Source organism: Danio rerio, chromosome 4 (genome assembly GCF_052040795.2).
Source record: "Danio rerio strain M-AB ecotype USA chromosome 4, GRCz13ab, whole genome shotgun sequence".
Lineage (NCBI taxonomy): Eukaryota > Metazoa > Chordata > Actinopteri > Cypriniformes > Danionidae > Danio > Danio rerio.
The window spans coordinates 49,804,737-49,829,000 of NC_141024.2; the positions used below are offsets into that span (position 1 = coordinate 49,804,737).

Sequence of the window (24,264 nt, forward strand, 5' to 3'; positions counted from 1 at the left end):
TGCGACCAGCCGTGAAAAAGGCCTAGAAGTCATGACTAGGCCCACACAGAATCTGCGCGTGCAGAATTCCGCAGATTTTCTACAGAATTCCGCAGATTTTTAGCCCTTTATTAATTCTGTTTATTTACTTTGAGTAAATGTGTGTAAATCTAAATTTATTCAGTTTTAAAATTAATTACAGTAATATTATTGACTAATATGAAAATGTTAATTGGATTTAAGTACAATGCAGTTTGTAAAGTAATATTTTCTGTCTTTTAGTAGATATATTATATGAGAGACTTGCTTTGTTAACCAAATAAAGTGAATCTATTTGGATTTGCATTTTAATCATTAAATAAAAGTAAAAAAGGTATTATTATTTTTTTATTTCCCATATTAAGGTTTTAGTTATGATACTGCCAAAATCATTCCACAGAAGATTTTTACCAAAATTTTCCGCAAAAATAGCAAAAAACATCCGCAGATTCCGTCTGGCCCTAGCCATGACTCCAACAGTAAGTTGCAAAAAAGCTTAACAAAAAAAGACTTTTATTTTGGCGTGTGGTCTGACGTCATCAGGCGGCGCCGCTTCAGCGCTGTAATTCAACTGGAGAAAGGTTTGTTTTAAAAAGTTTACAGATATAAACCGATTTAAAGTTAAAGTTTTAGTTTTTTATATGATGTTAAATTATATTACTGCTGTTGGAAATATTATTTTAACCCTTTATACAACGTAGTACTATTTTATTCTCAGTAACCGAGGGCTTTTTTTTTTTAAATAAAGTAACAGAAAAGTGTGTAATAAGTGTTTTAAAAAAACGTTTTACCTGATTTGTTTTTGTTAATTACTCTTATATAAAGAAACTGTTTAAGTAGTTAAGTGTTGAAGAGAAGTTATTTTGTTTCTGTTCATTGTTTATTTTAAACAGGACATTTTTATTGTTTTGTTCATTTTAAACAGGTTAAAGTGTCCAAACACAGAGAAAAAAACTACTCCAGAATCGACTGATCTCCACACTGTTATAAAGATGGCGTTTATTAAAGAGGAGAGTGAAGATGTGAAAATTGAAGACAAATTCAGAGTCAAACAGGAAGATCTGCAGGAACAAACAGGTTGATTTTTATAATCAGGCCCCTTTTACACTTGTGCGTTTTAGTTTTAAAACGATGTCCACACTAGCATTTCACCTAGCTTTTCTGAACAGCTCTCTGTCCACACCAAAACGCTGAAAAAGCACATCACGTGACCACGCACACACTCTCGGGCAAGCGCTGCAGAATATCTATCAAAATGAGAGCTGTGCTCGTCGAACTGCTCATCAAGCATCTCCCGCTGGATCTAATCTCCCTATATTTATTAAACGTGATATTTCATTCATCTTGTTGTCTATATCTAACGACATTTTCCCCGACTTTCGTCATTGGAATCTATTACTTGTTCTCAGGTAACGTGCTTTGGCTGAGCGCAAAGATAAGTTAATGATTATGTTACCACGTAGCCTACATTCTGTATATTGACTGATCTCTTGCCTTTATTTCCTATAATGTATAAACTTATTGTATGTTATACTTTTATAATGGCCATTATCGATTATTAAAACTAATATTCAGCAAAAGAGAGAGTATGTTTCGTATTTTCACTGAAATTGAAATGAGGCAGTTGTTATTGGCTCCGTTTTGTTATAAATATCCACACAGTGAAGATGACGCTCATAAATGCAGCACAACGCCTCAACATTTCTGCTGTCTGTTAAGTTGATAATATCAAAATGAAAATAGGCAGTTCCTTAAATCATGTTTTCATTTTATTGTTTAGAAAGTGAAACAACGTAGCCAGGGTGATGTGAATGAAGTTATAAAGTACACTGTTCCCTTTGAAGATTTACCCGTGTCCTCTGTAGTCTGTTTTCCATATCAAACTGGGGAGGGGGAGACTGCAGCCTTGATCAAACTTGAGAAGTCTGAACTTACAAGAAGAGAATGCAGGACGGAATTTTGTGTCTTCGTCTTCCCCCATCCACAATGGAGCAGCAGTAATTTAGAATGAAAACGGCCTCTTCAGCGTTTCCAAAATGCTCCGTTTTCGGCACTCAAAAACTCCAGCGTAGTGTGGACAGATGGCGTAACCATAGCAAAACTTATGCATTTTAAAATGAAAACACATCAGTGTAAACGGGGCCTTAAAGACCAACTCAGTCATTTCATCCTCATTTAGATATTCATTCATTCATTCATTCATTTTCTTGTCGGCTTAGTCCCTTTTCCGCCACAACCGAAAGAAACGCCAACTTATCCAGCAAGTTTTTACGCAGCAGATGCCCTTCCAGCCGCAACCCATCTCTGGGAAACATCCACACACACATTCACACACACACTCATACACTAAGGACAATTTAGCCCAGGGATTCCCAAACTTTTTTATTCCGGGACCCACCTAGGCAAGTAATTAAATCTCAAGACCCACCATAATATTTTAATATGGAAAAATGGGTAAAAATAAATGTATCCATTCAAAGCAGTCAAAAATATATGGTGTGTGGCTTTTTTGTTTTTGCGATTTGATATACACAAAATGAGGCTCAAAGTGCTTTTTGTGGGATGCTGGCTGTAACTGTTATCATTTTTTGTTGAAAAAGATACTCCTCTTTTTTTCAGAAGAGAATATGATTAACCTTTGATCAAGCCCCTGGATTATGATCAAGCCCCGTCACATTGCAGTAAATTCCACTGCTTGTGTATAGTCATAAGAAACTAAATAGCTTTTTGATCGACTACTACAAGCTGGGAAAATGTCAGATAAATATGCCAATGCAATTAACATTATAGCTGAATTGATCTAATATTTACACATTTGCTTGAGGAAGGAGTGATGGGGGTAGTTACATTACTATTACTATTTTCCATAACATCTATGCCCTTCCATAACATTAGGTGACATTAAAACTAACAGATAGCACTATAACTATTTATTGAATAGAAATCTGTCAACGTTGGGATGTAAAAATATGGGACAACAAATAGCTTCAAATGATAGAATACTTAGCGAAAATAAAAACTATTTCACTTTTGACTGTATTTGCATATTGATTAAAGTTACTATAGTTATTTAGTGAAGAGCAGCAAATGAATCTGTCATTGTGTTTTGTTTGATAACAGAGGTGTTAATGTAAGAATGTAATGATCTACAATGAAGCATTCGACTACTTTAGTAACTGTTTGTGCTCATTTAAGAGAAAATTAGTAGTGTTTAAAATAAAACACGCAGAACAGAGCAAAAAAAAAAAAAATCACTTTTCCGACAGTCCCTTACTGTGAGTGCGAGATCTACCGGCTAAACGCAGATTGCAAGGGCTCAAACAGATTAGTGCTCGTAATTTTAAGCGAAAAAAAAGAAAAAGACAGCTGTAAAACATACTCAGCTTTGTCTTATTGTAGGAAACACACTTTAGATATTTTAGGGTAAGAGGTTTTTGAGTTATTGTTGTCAATCGTACTGGTTTTGATTCACCGCAATCTAAAATTGTCTGCAGCCATGTGCCTTTGTTCACTGTGACCCACAGTTTGACAACCCCTGATTTAGCCAACCCAATTCACCTGTACCGCATGTCTTTGAACTGCGGGGGAAACCGGAGCACCCGGAGAAAACCCACACAAAGTCATGGAGAACATGCAAACTCCACACAGAAATGCCAACTGAGCCGAGGTTCGACCCAGCGACCTTCTTGCTGTGAGGCAACAGCACTACCTACTGCACCACTGCCTCTCCTTTCATTCAGATATATTTTAATAATAAGAATACTAAATTAAATCCATCTTGCAGCTCTGAGTGTCCTGCCTAGTTCTCCTAAACGCACATAAGCACTCATTGAAAAACAGGAATATGTTTGCATATGTCATCCATATTATAATAACTAATTACCAGGGCTATTGTGTTTAAAGAGGGTTTCCGTGGAGTCTTAAAATGTCTTAAATTCCAAAATCAAAATTTTAGGCCTTAAAAAGTCTTATATTTACTGAAATATTGTGCTGTAGGTCTTACATCTTTTATAAACAAGTCTTCATTTTTCCTTTGGTCTTAAATTAAGGTTCATGTTTTTTACCCAATCTGGCCCAAACCCACATAATCACCATCAATCCATCTCATTGTTTTTTACCCAGACATTTAAAAATAATATATTTTAGAGCAATAATCACAGTACCTTAAAACCGTGATATTTTTATTCAAGCTTATCATACTGTCAGAATCTTATACTGGCCCATGCCTAATGCTGCTTGATGTTGCAAAGTCATATTTTCTTATTTAATTATTTTTCTTTGTATGTAAAGTCATGAACATGTATAGCCATTTATTATTCCATGTCATTTCTCCAATAGGCAACTGAATAGTAAGTTTTAAATCAATAGCATATAAGATCAGGTCACTATGACATGATTGAGAATTTTTTACGTCGCTGTTTGTCGTTGTACTCCGTTTATTCTGAGAGCTGATGCTGAGTATTAGTAGGAATTTTCACCAATGAAATTGTTAACCCTGGGTCATTCTAACCCTGGATAAACAGAATCCTGGGTTACCTGTAAATACGTTTCACACTGCTCATGCTATGCCTGGGGTTATAAATAATCCTGGATGTTCATTAACAGACAGTTCACATTCGCAAACCCAGAGTTAACATTATTATTTGTATATTTACGTTGTCACTGTCCTCGATTGGACAAAAAGCAGATAACCTTTTTTTTAAATGGCATTTCTGCATCTTGTCGGGTATAGAATGTCATCATGTAGGTCTTCAGCTAAGCCTCAGGACATACACAAAGGCAAGAAAACAAAGACAAAAGTACAAATGAATGAAAACAAGTAGCAAAGTTTGTCATCTTCTCATCACTCCAGTTTACAGCAAACGTGGCATTAAGCATTTGCACAAGTTCATTCATTCATTTTCCTTCGGCTTAATCCCTTTATTCATCAGGAGTCGCCACAGTGGAATGAACCACCAACTTATCAAGCATATGTTTTAAACAGCGGATACCTGTCCAGCTGCAAACCAGTACCGGGAAACATTTGCATAAGTTATATACAATAATGCAAACTCACTAATATAAGCTGAATTATGCATACTTGCTATGAACATGCAGGATTTGTGTCAATCAGGTTTTCCAAGAAAGAGATGCACATGAGGGAACACAACAGGAGTAATCTAGAGCGAGTGCATTTGATCATTTGCTTTTAAAGCCACAGGCACAAAAAGAGCTTGGTTTTTCTCCGACCTCCAAAATTAAATATTCTGCAAGGTATATGATCTGATTTTGAGCTGAAACCTCAGACACATTCTAGGAACACTAAAGACTTACTTTACATCTTGTTAAAAAGGTTCATAATAGGAACTCTTTTAAGGTATTTCTGACCCAGAAATGTAAATAGCCTCACCATTTACTTTCCATTGTGCGGTTTTAAACCTTGATGAGTTTCTTGATTCTGTTGAACACAAAATAAGATATTGTGATAAAAACGCTGGCTTACTTTGTGTTCCAGAAAAAAGGAAATGTTTAAAACCACATGATGGAGAGTAAATGGTAAGCTCATTTTAGTATTTAGGGTAAACATTGATTTCATGCTTGCCAATTTAAGCCTTCATACTAAAGTTCACTTTTTTGTTCTTTTTTTAAGACCTGATGGTGCTGAAAGAAGAGACACATCAATGGAATGAAATAGAAGAGAAACACCAAGACATAACGACTGATAAAAAACCCACACTGACTAAAAAGACTTCATCATGCGGAAGACCTCGGAAATCCAAGTCTAGTTGTAATTTGAGCTGTAAACAAAGTAGAAAGAGTTTCTGTCAAAAGCCAAACCTTGATGTTCACACTAGAAAGAAACCTTACACCTGCAAACAGTGTGGAAAAAGCTTCTATAATACAGGAAACTTAACAGTGCACATGAGAATTCACACTGGAGAGAGGCCGTACACATGCCAACAGTGTGGAAAAAGCTTCTATTCTACAGGAAACTTGGCGGTGCACAGAAGAATTCACACTGGGGAGAGGCTCTACTCTTGCCCTCAGTGTGGAAAGAGTTGTAAGCAAAATGGCAACCTTGAAGCCCACATGAGAACTCACACTGGAGAGAGAAGCTTTATTTGCACACAGTGTAGGAAAGGTTTTTCTCAAAAACAAAACCTTACCATCCACATGAGGATTCACACTGGAGAGAAACCTTACACATGCACAGAGTGTGGTAAAAGGTTCCCACATAAAGGCTCACTCAAACACCACATGATAAGTCACACCGGACAGAAGCCGTTTGCATGTGCTCATTGTGGAAAGAGCTTCACAACCAAAGCTAGCCTCATGAACCACATGAATGGTCACACTGGAACCACATGTGATCATTGTGGAAAGAGTCTCACATGCAAAGACTCCATTAAGCAACACATGAAGACTCACTCAGGAGAGCGTTTTCGATGCAGTGAGTGTGGAAAGGTCTTAAAACATAAAAGAAGCCTCATCAATCACATGAAGCTTCACAATGGAGAAAAAAAATGAGGCCTTGTCCAGCAGAGCTTAAGGCTTTCCCGGGATAGCATCTCGGGACAAGTGTAAACTCTTGAATACATCTCAAGTTACTGGAATGAAACCCTTTGAACCTGAAGATTTAAACTCAATAACTGAAGAGGGGTGAAGATGTGCCAGGTTGTGAGAGTTTCTACAGGGCTGCAAGAAAGCAAAATAACTTTATATGTGTTTCAAATTACTATGAACTGAGAACCAATTTTCTGCACACTGCAATCAAATGGTCTGCACTGAAAGGAGAATTAGAAAGATTAGGGAGGAGACAATGTTTGGGGAGATGCAGGGTAAACTGTCCTACACTCTTAGATTGTGTTTTTGATCATTCACATTGTTGGATCGTCACTCCCTTGAACAAACAGATTTGCCTCCAATTTTGGGCTTTTGTCTGCAGTTTCACAAAACTTGTTGGTGAATGAAAGTCCATCTAAACTTGGCCGGTGTGAACTTGCAATGACAGTGAGAGACTGATGCAGACTCCATAAAGCCCTGATCAGACTACACAATGCCATTTGCCTTTTACAACAGATCAGATTTGTGTCAGATTATGAGATTTTGACTTGATCAAATCTTGATGTGTTGTGGGTAACAAATGAAGACTTTGGTTTCAAAACACTACACATTTATTTTGATGGACTGACTTTAGAAAAGAAACTAGTTTTCTTCATGAAAACAATTAAACTTTCTGTAAACAACTGGTTTCCTTTGAAGAAATGTTCATGTGAAAACTCCCACATTACTACAAATAAATCTGTGTATGGGAAACCCAGTATCTCTATTGTGAATGAGAATATGAGTGATTTGTTAGCTTACAAGCTAATTCCAGTACTCAACAGATTACTGAGCTGATTAGGATGAAGCCTTTGAATAAGAATATTCCTTTAAAACTTATTATTACATTTTGGATCTCTAAAAAATAAAGATGGAAGAGAGAACATTACAGAATAGTGTGAAAGAAAACCTCTGATCAATACTGTGATGTTTTTAGGGCTAATATTAATTATTGTTTTAAACTCTTTAGGGTGACAAGCAAAACCCTGTTTAAAGAATGGGTTGAATAATTTTAATTTAGCAAAAAGATTGTCATTTCAAGTGAAAAAAGTCAAATGTGATTATAATCTATTTTAACAAGTTTCCATTTAATTTTGATGAGATCACAAGCACCAAAGCCACTCCTTCTACCTGCTCCATCAATAGAATATCCACCTGTTACCTCAGATGCCACTGAGCTTTTACTATAGTTCCCACTTTGATTTTGGCCACAACCAGCACCAGCAGTACCACCAGCTCCACCGACAACATGTACAGAGATGCTGAAGGACTGGGAGCCACTGGACAATGTACCACATGTCCCCTCAAACTACTTAATACAGTGATCTTTTTTTTTCTGCACAGTTGCCAGACTCCCCAGTAAACATCAGAAACAGGTGAGTTCAACAAAGGTTTCAACCCATGTAAAAAATAAAATAAAAAAAGATGTTTTACAACAAATAGTTGTAAATACTATAATATACAGCCCCTTTAAAAGTTTGGCATATTTTATAATAAGCTTATTGTGCTCACTAATTTTTTTAAATCACTGTTCTTTTATTAAATGTTCTTTAAAATTTTATTTATTCACGTTTAAGCCTGAATTGTACTCATGATTAGTCTTCAGTGTCATGATTATGGAGGACCAAGAGTACGGTGGCCGGAAAGTGCAAAACAACATTACAAAGTTTAAAACACTTTTACAAAGCTCGAGACAAATTTAAATTTTGAAAAACATGTTTACCTATCATCAGACACAATTACATAGGGAAAACAATTTTACCAAGGACGAAACAAATTTACATTTTAGAAAACAAATTAACAAGACGCAAAAACACTTTTACAAATCTTGAAACAAATTTACAATTAGATTCCCTACGGAAAAGGAATGTACCACACCCCGGAAGTGAAGTAGAATGTACCACACACTGGTAGTGACGCGGGGGAAAGTTGTTGTTGTTGCTGGTGAGCGCGGTAAATTCGCGCTGTGGAGTACATGGCGTAAACAAAGTTTATGGTGACTGAACATGGACAGCGGTCGAGGGTTGTTTTGCCCGTTTTGTGGCAAACACATGAGCAGCTTAACACAGTTTTGCTTTGCGTGTGGTCGGTGTTTAGAGTTTAAAAAGGACGCGGAACAGACGGAAACACCTGACATGCTGCATCAATGTGTTCAATATTTTTACGAGATCCACTCGTACGCTGTAATCGTGAACATGATGTCAAGTCTACATGGCATAAACCTCTGTACGACTTGAGATCGGTTTTGGTATCTTATCAGTCAACATGTGCCGTGCTTGAATCGTTTCCATGTACTTGCATTTACATGTTTCTATGCACTCTCTCGCTGATATTGTCTTAGAATAGCTCTAATATGTTTTATCGCAGTTAGTCAAACCATGATTTTTATAGTTGTAGACTTGTGTATACCTGTCTACAAAGTCACACGCGAGCTGGATATTATTGATATTTTCCTGTGTGTGTTACATTCCAGTTCACTACCAGTGTGTGGTACATTCTACGTCACTTCCGGGGTGTGGTACATTCCCTTTCCGTAGGGAATATAATTGTAATTGTGTAATTGTGTCTGATGATAAGTAAAAGTGTTTTTCAAAATTTAATTTTGTCTCGAGCTTTGTAAAAGTGTTTCAAACTTTATAATGTTGTTTTGCACTTCCCGGCCACCGTACAAGAGTGCTAGTTAGAAAATCAAAGACTCAAATGAACAATTTAATTATTGAAGCATAAAAATGTCTTTATTTTCTTGTCGGCTTAGTCCCTTTATTAATCTGGGGTCGCCACAGCGGAATGAACCGCCAACTTATCCAGCAAGTTTTTACGCAGCGGATGCCCTTCCAGCTGCAACCCGTCTCTGGTAAACACCCACACACACATTTACACACACACTATGGACAATTTTGCCTATCCAATTCACCTGTACCGCATGTCTTTGGACTGTGGGGGAAACCGGAGCACCCGGAGGAAACCCACGCGAATGCAGGGAGAACATGCAAACTCCACACAGAAACGCCAACTGAACCGAGGCTCGAACTAGCGACCTTCTTGCTGTGAGGGGACAGCACTACCTACTGCGCCACTGCTTCGACCAGCATAAAAATGCACATGATTAAATCACAATTTAAATGTTTTTAAATGTCATTTAATTATCAATAAAACAATGCATTACAAATACATTTTAAATCTATAAATAAATATACACTTTTATTACTGTATTTTTATTTAATTCATGTTTTAAAGGCTGATTAATCAAACAGTAAAAATTTGGGTTAATAAATCACAAAACACATTTTAAACAGCTTTTTAAATAAGCATTTGGCAAATGCTTTTCTCCCTATTTGCTGCTTGGTTTTCTTTTTCTTTTGCCACATGCTTTTCTCAAATTGAAAATGAATCGAGTTAAAAATGTTAACAGTTTTATCTAGATTAAATGACCTTGGTGATAAAGATTTTCTTGGAGATATAGAACAAAATGAACATTGTATTTTGCCATCAGAGTTAGATTACTATTATACAGAAAAAGCTAAAGGAGCTTTATGATCTAGAGTGAAATGGATAGAGGAGGGGGAGAAAAATTCTTCATATATATATATTTTTTAAATTTAGTAAAGCATAGACAATCTTCAAAAACTATTAATAAACTTAGCATAAATAACAATGTAAGTGAAGAGAAAACTTTGATTGATGATCACATCTATTCATATTATTATATAAGTCAAAACTTAATGAGGTTGGTTGTGACTTTTTCTTTTCCTTTTCAAAAGATAAAGTTCCTATTATAGATGACAGCTTCCGTGAAATGATGGAATCTGAAATTGTTATCTCTAAACTTGATGTTGCTATTTCTCAAATGTTCAATGGAAAATCCCAGGCATACACGGAATTACAGGTGAGTTCAATAAACATTTTTGGCCAGAGATGAGATTTTTAGTTTTTGAAGCACTTAAGGAAATTAAAGACAAAGCAGAACTATCAACTTCTATGAAGCAGAATTTAATCATTTTAGTTCCAAAGCCAAGCAAAGACAAATTATTTTTAAACAATTGGAGACCCATAACTCTTTTGTCCAATGATTTAAATTGCTCTCTCATGTATTTGCCAATAGACTCAAAAAAAGGTATAGGCGAGATAATTAATGAAACACAATCAGCTTTCATTAAAGTGAGAAGTATTCAGAATGATAGTTGATATGCTCGATTATTTAATTCCTCAGACAAGTTTATTTCTATTTCTAGACTTTTTCAAGGCATTTGATACCCTTGAGCATCCTTTTTTGTCTTTAGAAAGTCTTTAGAAACTTTTGGGTTTGGTCCGAGCTTTTGTAGGGTAATTTCCATGTTCTATACTGATATATTCAGTAGTAAATCACTGAATTTAGGATCATTTCCTAGAGTTTACATCAAAAGAGGAATCCATCAAGGATGTCCCATCTCACCTTTTCTTTTTAATATAGCTGTTGAACTTATGTCATTATATTTAAAAAAAATTCAGAGTACACTTTAGGTATATTGATATACTTGGTAGGACTTTTACTTTAAGTCAGTTTGCTGATGACACTCTATTAATTCTTAAAAATAAGGAGGTGCTCCCTTTAGCTCTTGTCAAAATTTCTGTTTCCTAAAACTTCTGAATTGACCTTAAACCTAAGAAAATATTAATATTTTATAAATATTAACTATTCAGAATTGTACTTTAAGAGAATAAGAGGGTATTCTAGTAAAAGAAGAAGTTGAATACTTGGGAGTTACCATCACCAAAAATTCTGTTAATAGAGAATGTGCAAATGTTAATATTAAAATGGAAGGGATGAAAAAATCCCTAAATCATTGGCTAGCTAGAGACCTTTCCATATAGGCTAAAATTCTTTTGACTAGGATTATCTAAAATTATATATTTAACTTATCTTTTATATACTCCTCCCAAAATAGTTAAATCTTTAAATTCAATATTATTTAAATTTATTTGGAAAAATAAATCATATTATTTACGTAAGAATCTTATGGTCAAAGAGTATGAATATGGAGGTTTGAAAGCTCTCGGTTTTGAATGTCTTCTTGGCACTTTTAGAGTTAAATGATTGAAAGAGTGTTTAGCTAAGCCTTATTCAATATTGTATCATATTCCAAATAATTTGTTTAAAAAAATGGTGGCCTTGAATTTGTATTAAGATATGATTATGATTGTTCAAAACTTCCTTTGACGCTGTCTAATTTTCATTAGCAAGAACTACTTTTTTGGAAAGTGATATTTACCCATAATTTTCCCCTCATAAATCCACTCTTTGAAATAAAAGGGCTGTTATTATTAACAGGAAATCATTGTTTAGAAGTGACTGGTACAATAAAGGCATTATATTTATTAATGATTTGTTAGATGTAAATGGACTGCTACTATCTCATAACGAATTTTTAAATAAATATAGAGTTAAAATCACAGATAAAGGTTATACTGAAATTTGCGAGGCTATACCTATTGCTTTGTTTAGGTTAATTATGGTGGCTTGAAAAGCCAACATACTGTTATCTCACTTAAACTTATTAGGCTGGCTTGTGTAGCAAGCCAGACTACTGTTATCCTATTAAACTTATTATTAGGCTGGCTTGTGTAGCAAGCCAGACTACTGTTATCCTATTAAACTTATTATTATTAATATTATTATTCTTCTTCTGAGACTAAAAATTAAACTCTATCTCGTCCTAGGCCTTTCAAGCTATGACCATCAAACTCGCGTCAGACCTCCGAACTATTCTGACTCGAGTTGCTATATCTTTTCCGACTTATCCGACTTTCGGTTTTCCGAAAAACGTCCCGGGACCGTCGGAAAAATCCCATAGACGTAACATTGGATCAAACTTTGTGACCTCATAACTCCGCATCAGAATGTCACACAGACTTCTAACTGGGCTCATTTAACTCAGACTATCAAACTGCCAATGACTGATCATCTTTAAACTTTCTGGCCACGCCCTAGCAACCACTTTTGGACCCTAGAAACCGTCCCATAGACTTCCATTGCAAAAGACTCTCATTGACTTTACATTGGATCAAACTTTGTGAGCTCATAACTCTGCATCAGACTGTCCTACAGACTAATGATTGAGCTCATTTAACTCAGTCTAGCCAGCAGCCAATAACTGATGGCCTTTTAACTTTCTAGCCACGCCCTAACAACCAGATATTGCACCCTAGCAACTGTCCCATAGACTGCCATTAAAGAGGTTCAGACTGATATTGTCATGCTGCATTATGATAGAGACATGGGGGTTGTTTTTAACTGTTCATACTGGCAAGAAGCTTTGATACATCATCAGTCTAAGCTGTCAATCAACTCCATAGCAACAAAACAGACTAACCTAGCAACGATATAACACTAGCTATATCTCAGCATCAAAACAACGTAGAGAAGCGGGGGTTGGCTTGTTTAACTCATGCTTACACCATCTATCTATCTATCTATCTATCTATCTATCTATCTATCTATCTATCTATCTATCTATCTATCTATCTATCTATCTATCTATCTATCTACCTCTATCTATCTGTCTATCTGTCTATCTATCTATCTATCTATCTATCTATCTATCTATCTATCTATCTATCTATCTACCTCTATCTATCTATCTATCTATCTATCTATCTATCTATCTATCTATCTATCTATCTACCTCTATCTATCTGTCTATCTGTCTATCTATCTATCTATCTATCTATCTATCTATCTATCTATCTATCTATCTCTATCTATCTGTCTATCTATCTATCTATCTATCTATCTATCTATCTATCTATCTATCTATCTATCTATCTATCTATCTATCTATCTACCTCTATCTATCTATCTATCTATCTATCTATCTATCTATCTACCTCTATCTATCTGTCTATCTGTCTATCTATCTATCTATCTATCTATCTATCTATCTATCTATCTATCTATCTATCTATCTATCTATCATCTATCCATCCATCTATCCATCATGTTAACAATTTGCTAATTCATGCTAGAAACATGCTAGTTACATGCTAATTCACACTAGAATCATGCTAGTCACATGCTAATTCATGCCAGAATCATGCTAGTCACATGCTAATTTATACTAGAATCATGCTAACAACATGCTAATTCATGCTAGAATCATGCTAGTCACATGCTAATTCATGCTAGAATCATGCTAACAACATGCTAATTCATGCTAGAATCATGCTAGTAACATGCTAATTCATGTTAGAATCATGCTAACAACATGCTAATTCATGCTAGAATCATGCTAGTAACATGCCAATTCATGCTAAAATCATGCTAACAACATGCTAATTCATGCTAGAATCATGCTAGTAACATGCTAATTCATGCTAGAATCATGCTAGTAACATGCTAATTTATAATAGAATCATGCTAGTAACATGTTAATTCATGCTAGAATCATGCTAACAACATGCTAATTTATGCTAGAATCATGCTAGTAACATGCTAATTCATGCTAGAATCATGCTAGTAACATGCTAATTCATGCTAGAATCATGCTAGTAACATGCTAATTCATGCTAGAATCATGCTAGTAACATGCTAATTCATGCTAGAATCATGCTAGTAACATGCTAAATCATGCTAGAATCGTGCTAGTAACATGCTAATTCATGCTAGAAACATGCTAGTAGCATGCTAATTCATGCTAGAATCATGCTAACAACATGCTAATTTATGCTAGAATCATGCTAGTAACATGCTAAATCATGCTAGAATCTTGCTAGTAACATGCTAATTCATGCTAGAATCATGCTAGTAACATGCTAATTCATGCTAGAATCGTGCTAACAACATGCTAATTCATGCTAGAATCGTGCTAACAACATGCTAATTCATGCTAGAATCGTGCTAGTAACATGCTAATTCATGCTAGAATCGTGCTAACAACATGCTAATTCATGCTAGAATCATGCTAGTAACATGTTAATTCATGCTAGAATCGTGCTAGTAACATGCTAATTCATGCTAGAATCGTGCTAACAACATGCTAATTCATGCTAGAAACATGCTAATTCATGCTAGAATCATGCTAACAACATGCTAATTCATGCTAGAATCATGCTAGTAACATGCTAATTCATGCTAGAATCGTGCTAACAACATGCTAAATCATGCTAGAATCATGCTAACAACATGCTAACTCATGCTATAATCATGCTAGTAACATGCTAATTCATGCTAAAATCATGCTAACAACATGCTAATTAATGCTAAAATCATGGTAGTAACATGTTAATTCATGCTAGAATCATGCTAATAACATGCTATTTCACACTAGAATCATGCTAATAACATGCTAATCTATCTATCTATCTATCTATCTATCTATCTATCTATCTATCTATCTATCTATCTATCTATCTATCTTTTCTTACTTTTTAAAACTGTTTAAACTAAATAAACTATTACCGTCAGGCTTTCACAAGCCAGCCTCAAAGTTTGTTCTCAAACTTTAAGAATCTAGTTATATTTATTATTCTTCTTCTGAGACTAAAAATTAAACTCTATCTCGTCCTAGGCCTTTCAAGCTATGACCATCAAACTCGGGTCAGACCTCCGAACTATTCTGACTCGAGTTGCTATATCCTTTCCGACAGATCCGACTTTCGGTTTCCCGAAAAACGTCCCGGGACCGTCGGAAAAATCCCATAGACGTAACATTGGATCAAACTTTGTGACCTAATAACTCCGCATCAGAATGTCACACAGACTTCTAACTGGGCTCATTTAACTCAGACTATCAAACTGCCAATGACTGATCACCTTTAAACTTTCTGGCCACGCCCTAGCAACCACTTTTGGACCCTAGAAACCGTCCCATAGACTTCCATTGCAAAAGACTCTCATTGACTTTACATTGGATCAAACTTTGTGAGCTCATAACTCTGCATCAGACTGTCCTACAGACTAATGATTGAGCTCATTTAACTCAGTCTAGCCAGCAGCCAATCACTGATGGCCTTTTAACTTTTTAACCACACCCTAACAACCAGATACTGCACCCTAGCAACTGTCCCATAGACTGCCATTAAAGAGGTTCAGACTGATATTGTCATGCTGCAGTGTGATAGAGACATGGGGGTTGTTTTTAACTGTTCATACTGGCAAGAAGCTTTGATACATCATCAGTCTAAGCTGTCAATCAACTCCATAGCAACAAAACAGAGTAACCTAGCAACGATATGGCACCAGCTATATCTCAGCATCAGAACATCGTAGAGAGGCGGGGGTTGGCTTGTTTGACTCATGCTCGAACACCATCTATCTATCTATCTATCTATCTATCTATCTATCTATCTATCTATCTATCTATCTATCTACATCTATCTATCTATCTATCTATCTATCTATCTATCTATCTATCTATCTATCTACCTACCTACCTACCTACCTCTATCTATCTATCTATCTATCTATCTATCTATCTATCTATCTATCTATCTATCTATCTATCTGTCTGTCTGTCTGTCTGTCTGTCTGTCTGTCTATCTATCCATCATGCTAAGAACATGCTAATTCATGCTAGAATCATGCTAGGTACATGCTAATTCAAGCTAGAATCATGCTAACAACATGCTAATTCATGCTAGAATCATGCTAGTAACATGCTAATTTATGTTAGAATCATGCTAACAACATGCTAATTCATGCTAGAATCATGCTAGTCACATGCTAATTCATGCTAGAATCATGCTAGTCAAATGCTAATTCATGCTAGAATCATGCTAACAACATGCTAATTCATGCTAGAATCATGCTAGTAACATGCTAATTCTTGTTAGAATCATGCTAAGAACATGCTAATTCATGCTAGAATCATGCTAGTAACATGCTAATTCATGCTAGAATCATGCTAGTAACATGCTAATTCATGCTAGAATTATCCTAGTAGCATGCTAATTCATGCTAGAATCATGCTAAGAACATGCTAATTCATGCTAGAATCATGCTAACAACATGCTAATTCATGCTAGAATCGTGTTAATTCATGCTAAAATCATGCTAGTAACATGCTAATTCATGTTAAAATCATGCTAGGTACATGCTAATTCATGCTAGAATCATGCTTGTAACATGCTAATTCTTGTTAGAATCATGCTAACAACATGCTAATTCATGCTAGAATCATGCTGGCAACATGCTAATTCATGCTAGAAGCATGCTAACAACATGCTAATTCATGCTAGAATCATGCTAGTAACATGCTAATTCATGCTAGAATCATGCTAGTAACATGCTATATCATGCTAGAATCATGCTAAGAACATGCTAATTCATGCTAGAATCATGCTAACAACATGCTAAATTATGCTAGAATTGTGTTAATTCATGCTAGAATCATGCTAGTAACATGCTATTTCATGTTAAAATCATGCAAGGTACATGCTAATTCATGCTAGAATCATGCTAGTAACATGCTAATTCATGCTAGAATCATGCTAGTAACATGCTAATTCATACTAAAATCATGCTAACAACATGCTAATTCATGCTAAAATCATGCTAGTAACATGCTAATTCATGCTAGAATCATGCTAACAACATGCTATTTCACGTTAAAATTATGCTAATAACATGCTAATCTATCTATCTATCTATCTATCTATCTATCTATCTATCTATCTATCTATCTATCTATCTATCTTTTCATACTTTTTAAAACTGTTTAAATAAACTATTACCGTCAGGCTTTCACAAGCCAGCCTCAAAGTTTGTTCTCAAACTTTAAGAATCTAGTTATTAGCCCCTTTCACACATACAGACCTTTCCGGAAAATTACCGGCAATTTTCCGGAAAGGTTGTATGTGTGAACAGGTCCTTTTTGAAAATACCGGTAAATTCGTTCTGGCTATTTTCCGGAAAGAGAAGTTGTAACATTACCGGCAATTTGCCGGAATGCTGCGCTGTGTGAACGCAGAAGGAATATTTCCGGAATAAGCGCGTGCACGTCTAGAACGTGCTGACGTAAGACTTCTGCTTTAGCCAATCACAACAGTCAGACGCATTTACGTCCGCGCGGTTTGTGAGAATAAAAGCCTTTGAATATTTTTCCAGACGCATTTAGCTGCTAGAAGTTAGTCAGATAACGTTTATATGTTCTCCTTAATGCCAACTGTGCAAATAATCATCGATAAGATGCTTATGATAAGCCGTTGTTTGTTTACCTTCAAGCTTTGCGTGTGCCCATGAAACAGCCTGTGAGCGGCAGCACATGCACATATTATGAACATCTCGACATGCGAATATGATCCAGTGAAAGTTGTTTACAATATTGATCATCAAAAGAGTTTGTAATTTAGTCAAATGTTTACAAATACAAGCGCAGCCGTTTAAAGCTCATTTGTGGTGAATGATGTCAGAATTTACCGGTATTTTGGAATGGATGTGTGAATGCTCTTTTCCGGAAAATTTCCGTAACGTCCTCGCCTGTGTGAACAGCGCTTTTTTGAACATACCGGTAAAGTCGTTCCGTAAATTTTCCGGATATTTTCCGGTATCACTGTGTGAAAGGGGCTATTATTAGGCTGGCTTGTGTAGCAAGCCAGACTACTGTTATCCTATTAAACTTATTATTATTAGGCTGGCTTGTCAAAGCCAACCTACTGTTATCCTATTTAAACTTATTATTATTAGGCTGGCTTGAGAAACAAGCCAGACTACTGAAATCCTATTTAAACTTATTATTTTTTTTATATATTATTCTTCTTCTTCTGAGACTAAAATTCAAAATCTATCTCCTCCTAGAGCTTTCGAGCTATGACCACCAAACTCAAACCAGACCTCCAAACTATTCTGACTCATTATGCCATATCTTTTCTGACTGATCCGACTTTCGATTTTCCGAAAAACGTCCCGGGACCGTCAGAAAAATCCCATAGACTTAACATTGGACCAAACTTCGTGACCTCATAACTCTGCATCAGACTGTCACACAGACTTCTAACTGGGCTCATTTAACTCAGACTACCTAACTGCCAATAACTGATGAGCTTTTAACTTTCTGGCCACGCCCTAGCAACCACTTTTGGACCCTAGAAACTGCCCCATAGACTTCCATTCAAAAGACTTTCATTGACTTAACATGGGATCAAACTTTGTGAGCTCATAACTCTGCATCAGACTGTCATACAGACTAATGGCTGAGCTCATTTAACTCAGACTACCAAACTGCCAATAACTAAAGAGCTTTTAACTTTCTAGCCACACCCTAACTACCAGATACTGCACCCTAGCAACAACTGTCCCATAGGCTTTTACTGCAAAAGACTGTCATTGACTTAATAGATTTAACTTTGTGACCTCAAAACTATCTATCTATCCTTTTTCAAACTGCTTTTATCTATCTATCTATCTATCTATCTATCTATCTATCTATCTATCTATCTATCTATCTATCTATCTATCTATCTATAAACTGCTTTAATCTATCTATCTATCTATCTATCTATCTATCTATCTATCTATCTATCTATCTATCTATCTATCTATCTATCTATCTATCTATCTATCTATCTATAAACTGTTTTTATCTATCTATCTATCTATCTATCTATCTATCTATCTATCTATCTATCTATCTATCTATCTATCTATCTATATATAAACTGCTTTAATCTATCTATCTATCTATCTATCTATCTATCTATCTATCTATCTATCTATCTATCTATCTATCTATCTATCTATCTATCTATCTATCTATCTATCTATATATAAACTGCTTTAATCTATCTATCTATCTATCTATCTATCTATCTATCTATCTATCTATCTATCTATCTATCTATCTATCTATCTATCTATCTATCTATCTATCTATAAACTGTTTTTATCTATCTATCTATCTATCTATCTATCTATCTATCTATCTATCTATCTATCTATCTATCTATCTATCTATCTATCTATCTATCTATCTATCTATCTATATATAAACTGCTTTAATCTATCTATCTATCTATCTATCTATCTATCTATCTATCTATCTATCTATCTATCTATCTATCTATCTATAAACTGCTTTAATCTATCTATCTATCTATCTATCTATCTATCTATCTATCTATCTATCTATCTATCTATCTATCTATCTATCTATCTATCTATCTATAAACTGCTTTAATCTATCTATCTATCTATCTATCTATCTATCTATCTATCTATCTATCTATCTATCTATCTATCTATCTATAAACTGCTTTAATCTATCTATCTATCTATCTATCTATCTATCTATCTATCTATCTATCTATCTATCTATCTATCTATCTATCTATCTATCTATCTATCTATAAACTGCTTTAATCTATCTATCTATCTATCTATCTATCTATCTATCTATCTATCTATCTATCTATCTATCTATCTATCTATCTATCTATCTATCTATCTATCTATCTATAAACTGCTTTAATCTATCTATCTATCTATCTATCTATCTATCTATCTATCTATCTATCTATCTATCTATCTATCTATCTATCTATCTATCTATCTATATATAAACTGCTTTAATCTATCTATCTATCTATCTATCTATCTATCTATCTATCTATCTATCTATCTATCTATCTATCTATCTATCTATCTATCTATCTATCTATCTATCTATAAACTGCTTTAATCTATCTATCTATCTATCTATCTATCTATCTATCTATCTATCTATCTATCTATCTATCTATCTATCTATCTATCTATCTATCTATAAACTGCTTTAATCTATCTATCTATCTATCTATCTATCTATCTATCTATCTATCTATCTATCTATCTATCTATCTATCTATCTATCTATCTATCTATCTATCTATCTATCTATCTATAAACTGTATCTATCTATATATCTATCTATCTATCTATCTATCTATCTATCTATCTATCTATCTATCTATCTATCTATCTATCTATCTATCTATCTATCTATCTATCTATATATAAACTGCTTTAATCTATCTATCTATCTATCTATCTATCTATCTATCTATCTATCTATCTATCTATCTATCTATCTATCTATCTATAAACTGCTTTTTATCTATCTATCTATCTATCTATCTATCTATCTATCTATCTATCTATCTATCTATAAACTGTTTTTATCTATCTATCTATCTATCTATCTATCTATCTATCTATCTATCTATCTATCTATCTATCTATCTATCTATCTATATATAAACTGCTTTAATCTATCTATCTATCTATCTATCTATCTATCTATCTATCTATCTATCTATCTATCTATCTATCTATCTATCTATCTATCTATCTATATATAAACTGCTTTAATCTATCTATCTATCTATCTATCTATCTATCTATCTATCTATCTATCTATCTATCTATCTATCTATCTATAAACTGTTTTTATCTATCTATCTATCTATCTATCTATCTATCTATCTATCTATCTATCTATCTATCTATCTATCTATCTATCTATCTATCTATCTATCTATCTATCTATCTATCTATATATAAACTGCTTTAATCTATCTATCTATCTATCTATCTATCTATCTATCTATCTATCTATCTATCTATCTATCTATCTATCTATCTATCTATCTATCTATCTATAAACTGCTTTTTATCTATCTATCTATCTATCTATCTATCTATCTATCTATCTATCTATCTATCTATCTATAAACTGCTTTAATCTATCTATCTATCTATCTATCTATCTATCTATCTATCTATCTATCTATCTATCTATCTATCTATCTATCTATCTATCTATCTATCTATCTATCGTTTCATACTTTTTAAAACTGTGTAAATTAAACAAACTATTTCCAACAGACTTTCTCAAGCCAGCCTAAAGTTTGTCTCGACGAACTTTAATAATCTAGTTTTTATTTATTCTTCTTCTGAGACTAAAATTCAAAATCTATCTGCTCCTTGAACTTTCAAACTATTACCACCAAACTCACACCAGACCTCCAAACTGGTCTGACTCTTTATGCTATATCTTTTCCGACTGATCCGACTTTCGGTTTTCCGAAAAACGTCCCGGGACTGTCGGAAAAATCCCATAGACTTAACATTGGATCAAACTTTGTGACCTCATAACTCTGCTTCAGACTGTTGCACAGACTTCTAACTGGGCTCATTTAACTCAGACTACCAAACTGCCAATGACTGATCACCTTTAAACTTTCTAGCCACGCCCTAGCAACCACTTTTGGACCCTAGTAACTGTCCCATAGACTTCCATTCAATAGACTCTCATTGACTTAACATGGGATCAAACTTTGTGAGCTCATAACTCTGAATCAGACTGTCCTACAGACTAATGGCTGAGCTCATTTAACTCCAAATACCAAACTGCCAATAACTGATGAGCTTTTAACTTTCTAGCCACACCCCTAACTACCACATACTGCACCCTAGCAACTGTCCCATAGACTTCCATTACAAAGACTCTCATTGACTTTACATGGGATCAAACTTTGTGAGCTCATAACTCTGCATCAGACTGTCATACAGACTAATGGCTGAGCTCATTTAACTCCGACTACCAATCTGCCAATAACTGATGAGCTTTTAACTTTGTAGCCACACCCCTAACTACCACATACTGCACCCTAGCAACTGTCCCGTAGACTTCCATTACAAAAGACTCTCATTGACTTTACACGGGATCAAACTTTGTGAGCTCATAACTCTGTATCAGACAGGCATAGAGACTAATGGCTGAGCTCATTTAACTCAGTCTAGCCAGCAGCCAATCACTGATGGCCTTTTAACTTTCTAGCCACACCCCTAACTACCACATACTGCACCCTAGCAACTGTCCTATAGACAGTAATTAGCTTTGCTATCAAATGCTTATAATTCTAACATGCTAATGACATGCCAATCATGCTAGCAACATGCTACTCATATGCTAATCATGCTAATGACATGCTAACTCATACTTGAAACATGCTAATGACATGCTAATTTGTACTAGAATCATGCTAGTAACATGCTAATTCATACTAGACTGATGTTAATAACTGGCCTACATGCATATCTTTGCTTAGCATTGTCCTATTAACTTGGGGGATGGCTCATCTGACTCAGACAACCAATGAGCATCTCAATATGATAATGAAGCTCACAAGCCACGCCCCCAAATTGATTCCATAGACTTCCATTAAAATAGGCCAAGATGCATATCTTTGCATAGCAGTGTCATACAGACATGGGGGTTGGTTCATTTGACTTAGACAGCCAACCACATTCAAGTGCACTCTGTAACCTCGCCCATAGCAACAAAACAAAGTACCCTAGCAACCATTCATCAACAGCTATATCTCAGCATCCGAACATCGTAGAGACTTGGAGATTGGCTCGTTTGACTCAGGCTAGCAAACGGAACTTCCTATATGCTACACATGCTAGCAGTGATTAGCTACATGCTAATATTGACTAGCCAAGTACTGTAACTTGCTAGACATGCTTACTTAGTATAAATGTTTTATCAAGCATGTATGTGAGGCTTGCCTAGTAACCACCCAGGGTACCCTAGCAACTGCCTAGCAACCACCCAAATTACCCTAGCAACCGCCTAGCAACGGCCTAGTAATGCCTTAGTAAGGGCCTAGCGACCACTCAGGACACCCTAGCAACCACCTAGCAACACCTTAGCAACCACCTAGCAACCACTCAGGACACCCTAGCAACCGCCTAGCAACGCCTTAGCAACCACTCAGAATACCCTAGCAACCACCTAGCAACACCTTAGAAACCGCCTAGCAACCACTTAGGACTACTTAGCAACCACCTAGCAACACCTTAGTAACCACCTACCAACCACTCAGAACACCCTAGCAACCACCTAGCAACACCTTAGCAACAACCTAGCAACCACTTAGAACACCCTAGCAACCGCCTAGCAACACCTTAGCAACCACTCAGAACACCCTAGCAACCACCTAGCAACATCTTAGCAACCACACAGAACACCCTAGCAACCGCCTAGCAAGACCTTAGCAACCACCTAGCAACCAATCAGAGCACCCTAGCAACTGCCTAGCAACAACCTAGCAACCACTCAGAACACCCTAGCAACCGCCTTGCAATGCCTTAGCAACCACCTAGCAACCACTCAGAACACCATAGCAACCACCTAGCAACACCCTAGCAACACCCTAGCAACATCTTAGCAACCACCTAGCAACCACTCAGGACACCCTAGCAACTGCCTAGCAACGACTTAGCAACCACTCAGAATACCCTAGCAACCACCTAAGCATGCTATGTGACATGCTAATTTATACTAGAATCATGCTAGTAACATGCTAATTCATACTAGAATCATGCTAATAACATGCTAATTCATACTAGAATCATGCTAGTAACATGCTAATGCATGCTAGAATCATGCTAATAACATGCTAATTCATGCTAGAATCATGCTAGTAACATGCTAATTCATACTATAATCATGCTAATAACATGCTATTTCATGCTAGAATCATGCGAGTAACATGCTAATTTATGCTAGAATCATTCTAGTAACATGCTAATTCATACTAGAATCATGCTAATTCATGCTAGAATCATGCTAATAACCTGCTAATTCATACTAGAATCATGATAGTAACAGGCTAATTCATGCTAGAATCATGCTAGTAACATGCTAA

The 24,264-nt window shown here is 35.4% G+C and overlaps 2 protein-coding genes across 2 annotated transcripts in view; one reads left to right on the top strand and one right to left on the bottom strand.

Annotated features, from left to right (window-relative positions):
• The window catches only part of LOC137490965 (protein NLRC3), a 766,684-nt gene that overhangs the window by 528,541 nt on the left and 213,879 nt on the right, over window positions 1-24,264 (bottom strand). The gene's annotated exons all lie outside the window — the stretch shown is intronic.
• zgc:173721 lies at window positions 575-6,714 on the top strand. The gene is made up of 3 exons (NM_001386848.1): window positions 575-599; window positions 944-1,095; window positions 5,648-6,714. Exons 2-3 carry the CDS (start codon window positions 1,011-1,013, stop codon window positions 6,523-6,525), a joined length of 963 nt encoding a protein of 320 aa, NP_001373777.1. The 5' UTR covers window positions 575-599; window positions 944-1,010; the 3' UTR covers window positions 6,526-6,714.

Coding starts and splice junctions, on each gene's coding strand:
- zgc:173721 (NM_001386848.1), top strand. CDS start 1,011: ATGGCGTTTATTAAAGAGGAGAGTGAAGATGTGAAAATTGAAGACAAA. Junction 1,096..5,647: donor AGATCTGCAGGAACAAACAG/GTTGATTTTTAT, acceptor TCTTTTTTTAAG/ACCTGATGGTGCTGAAAGAA.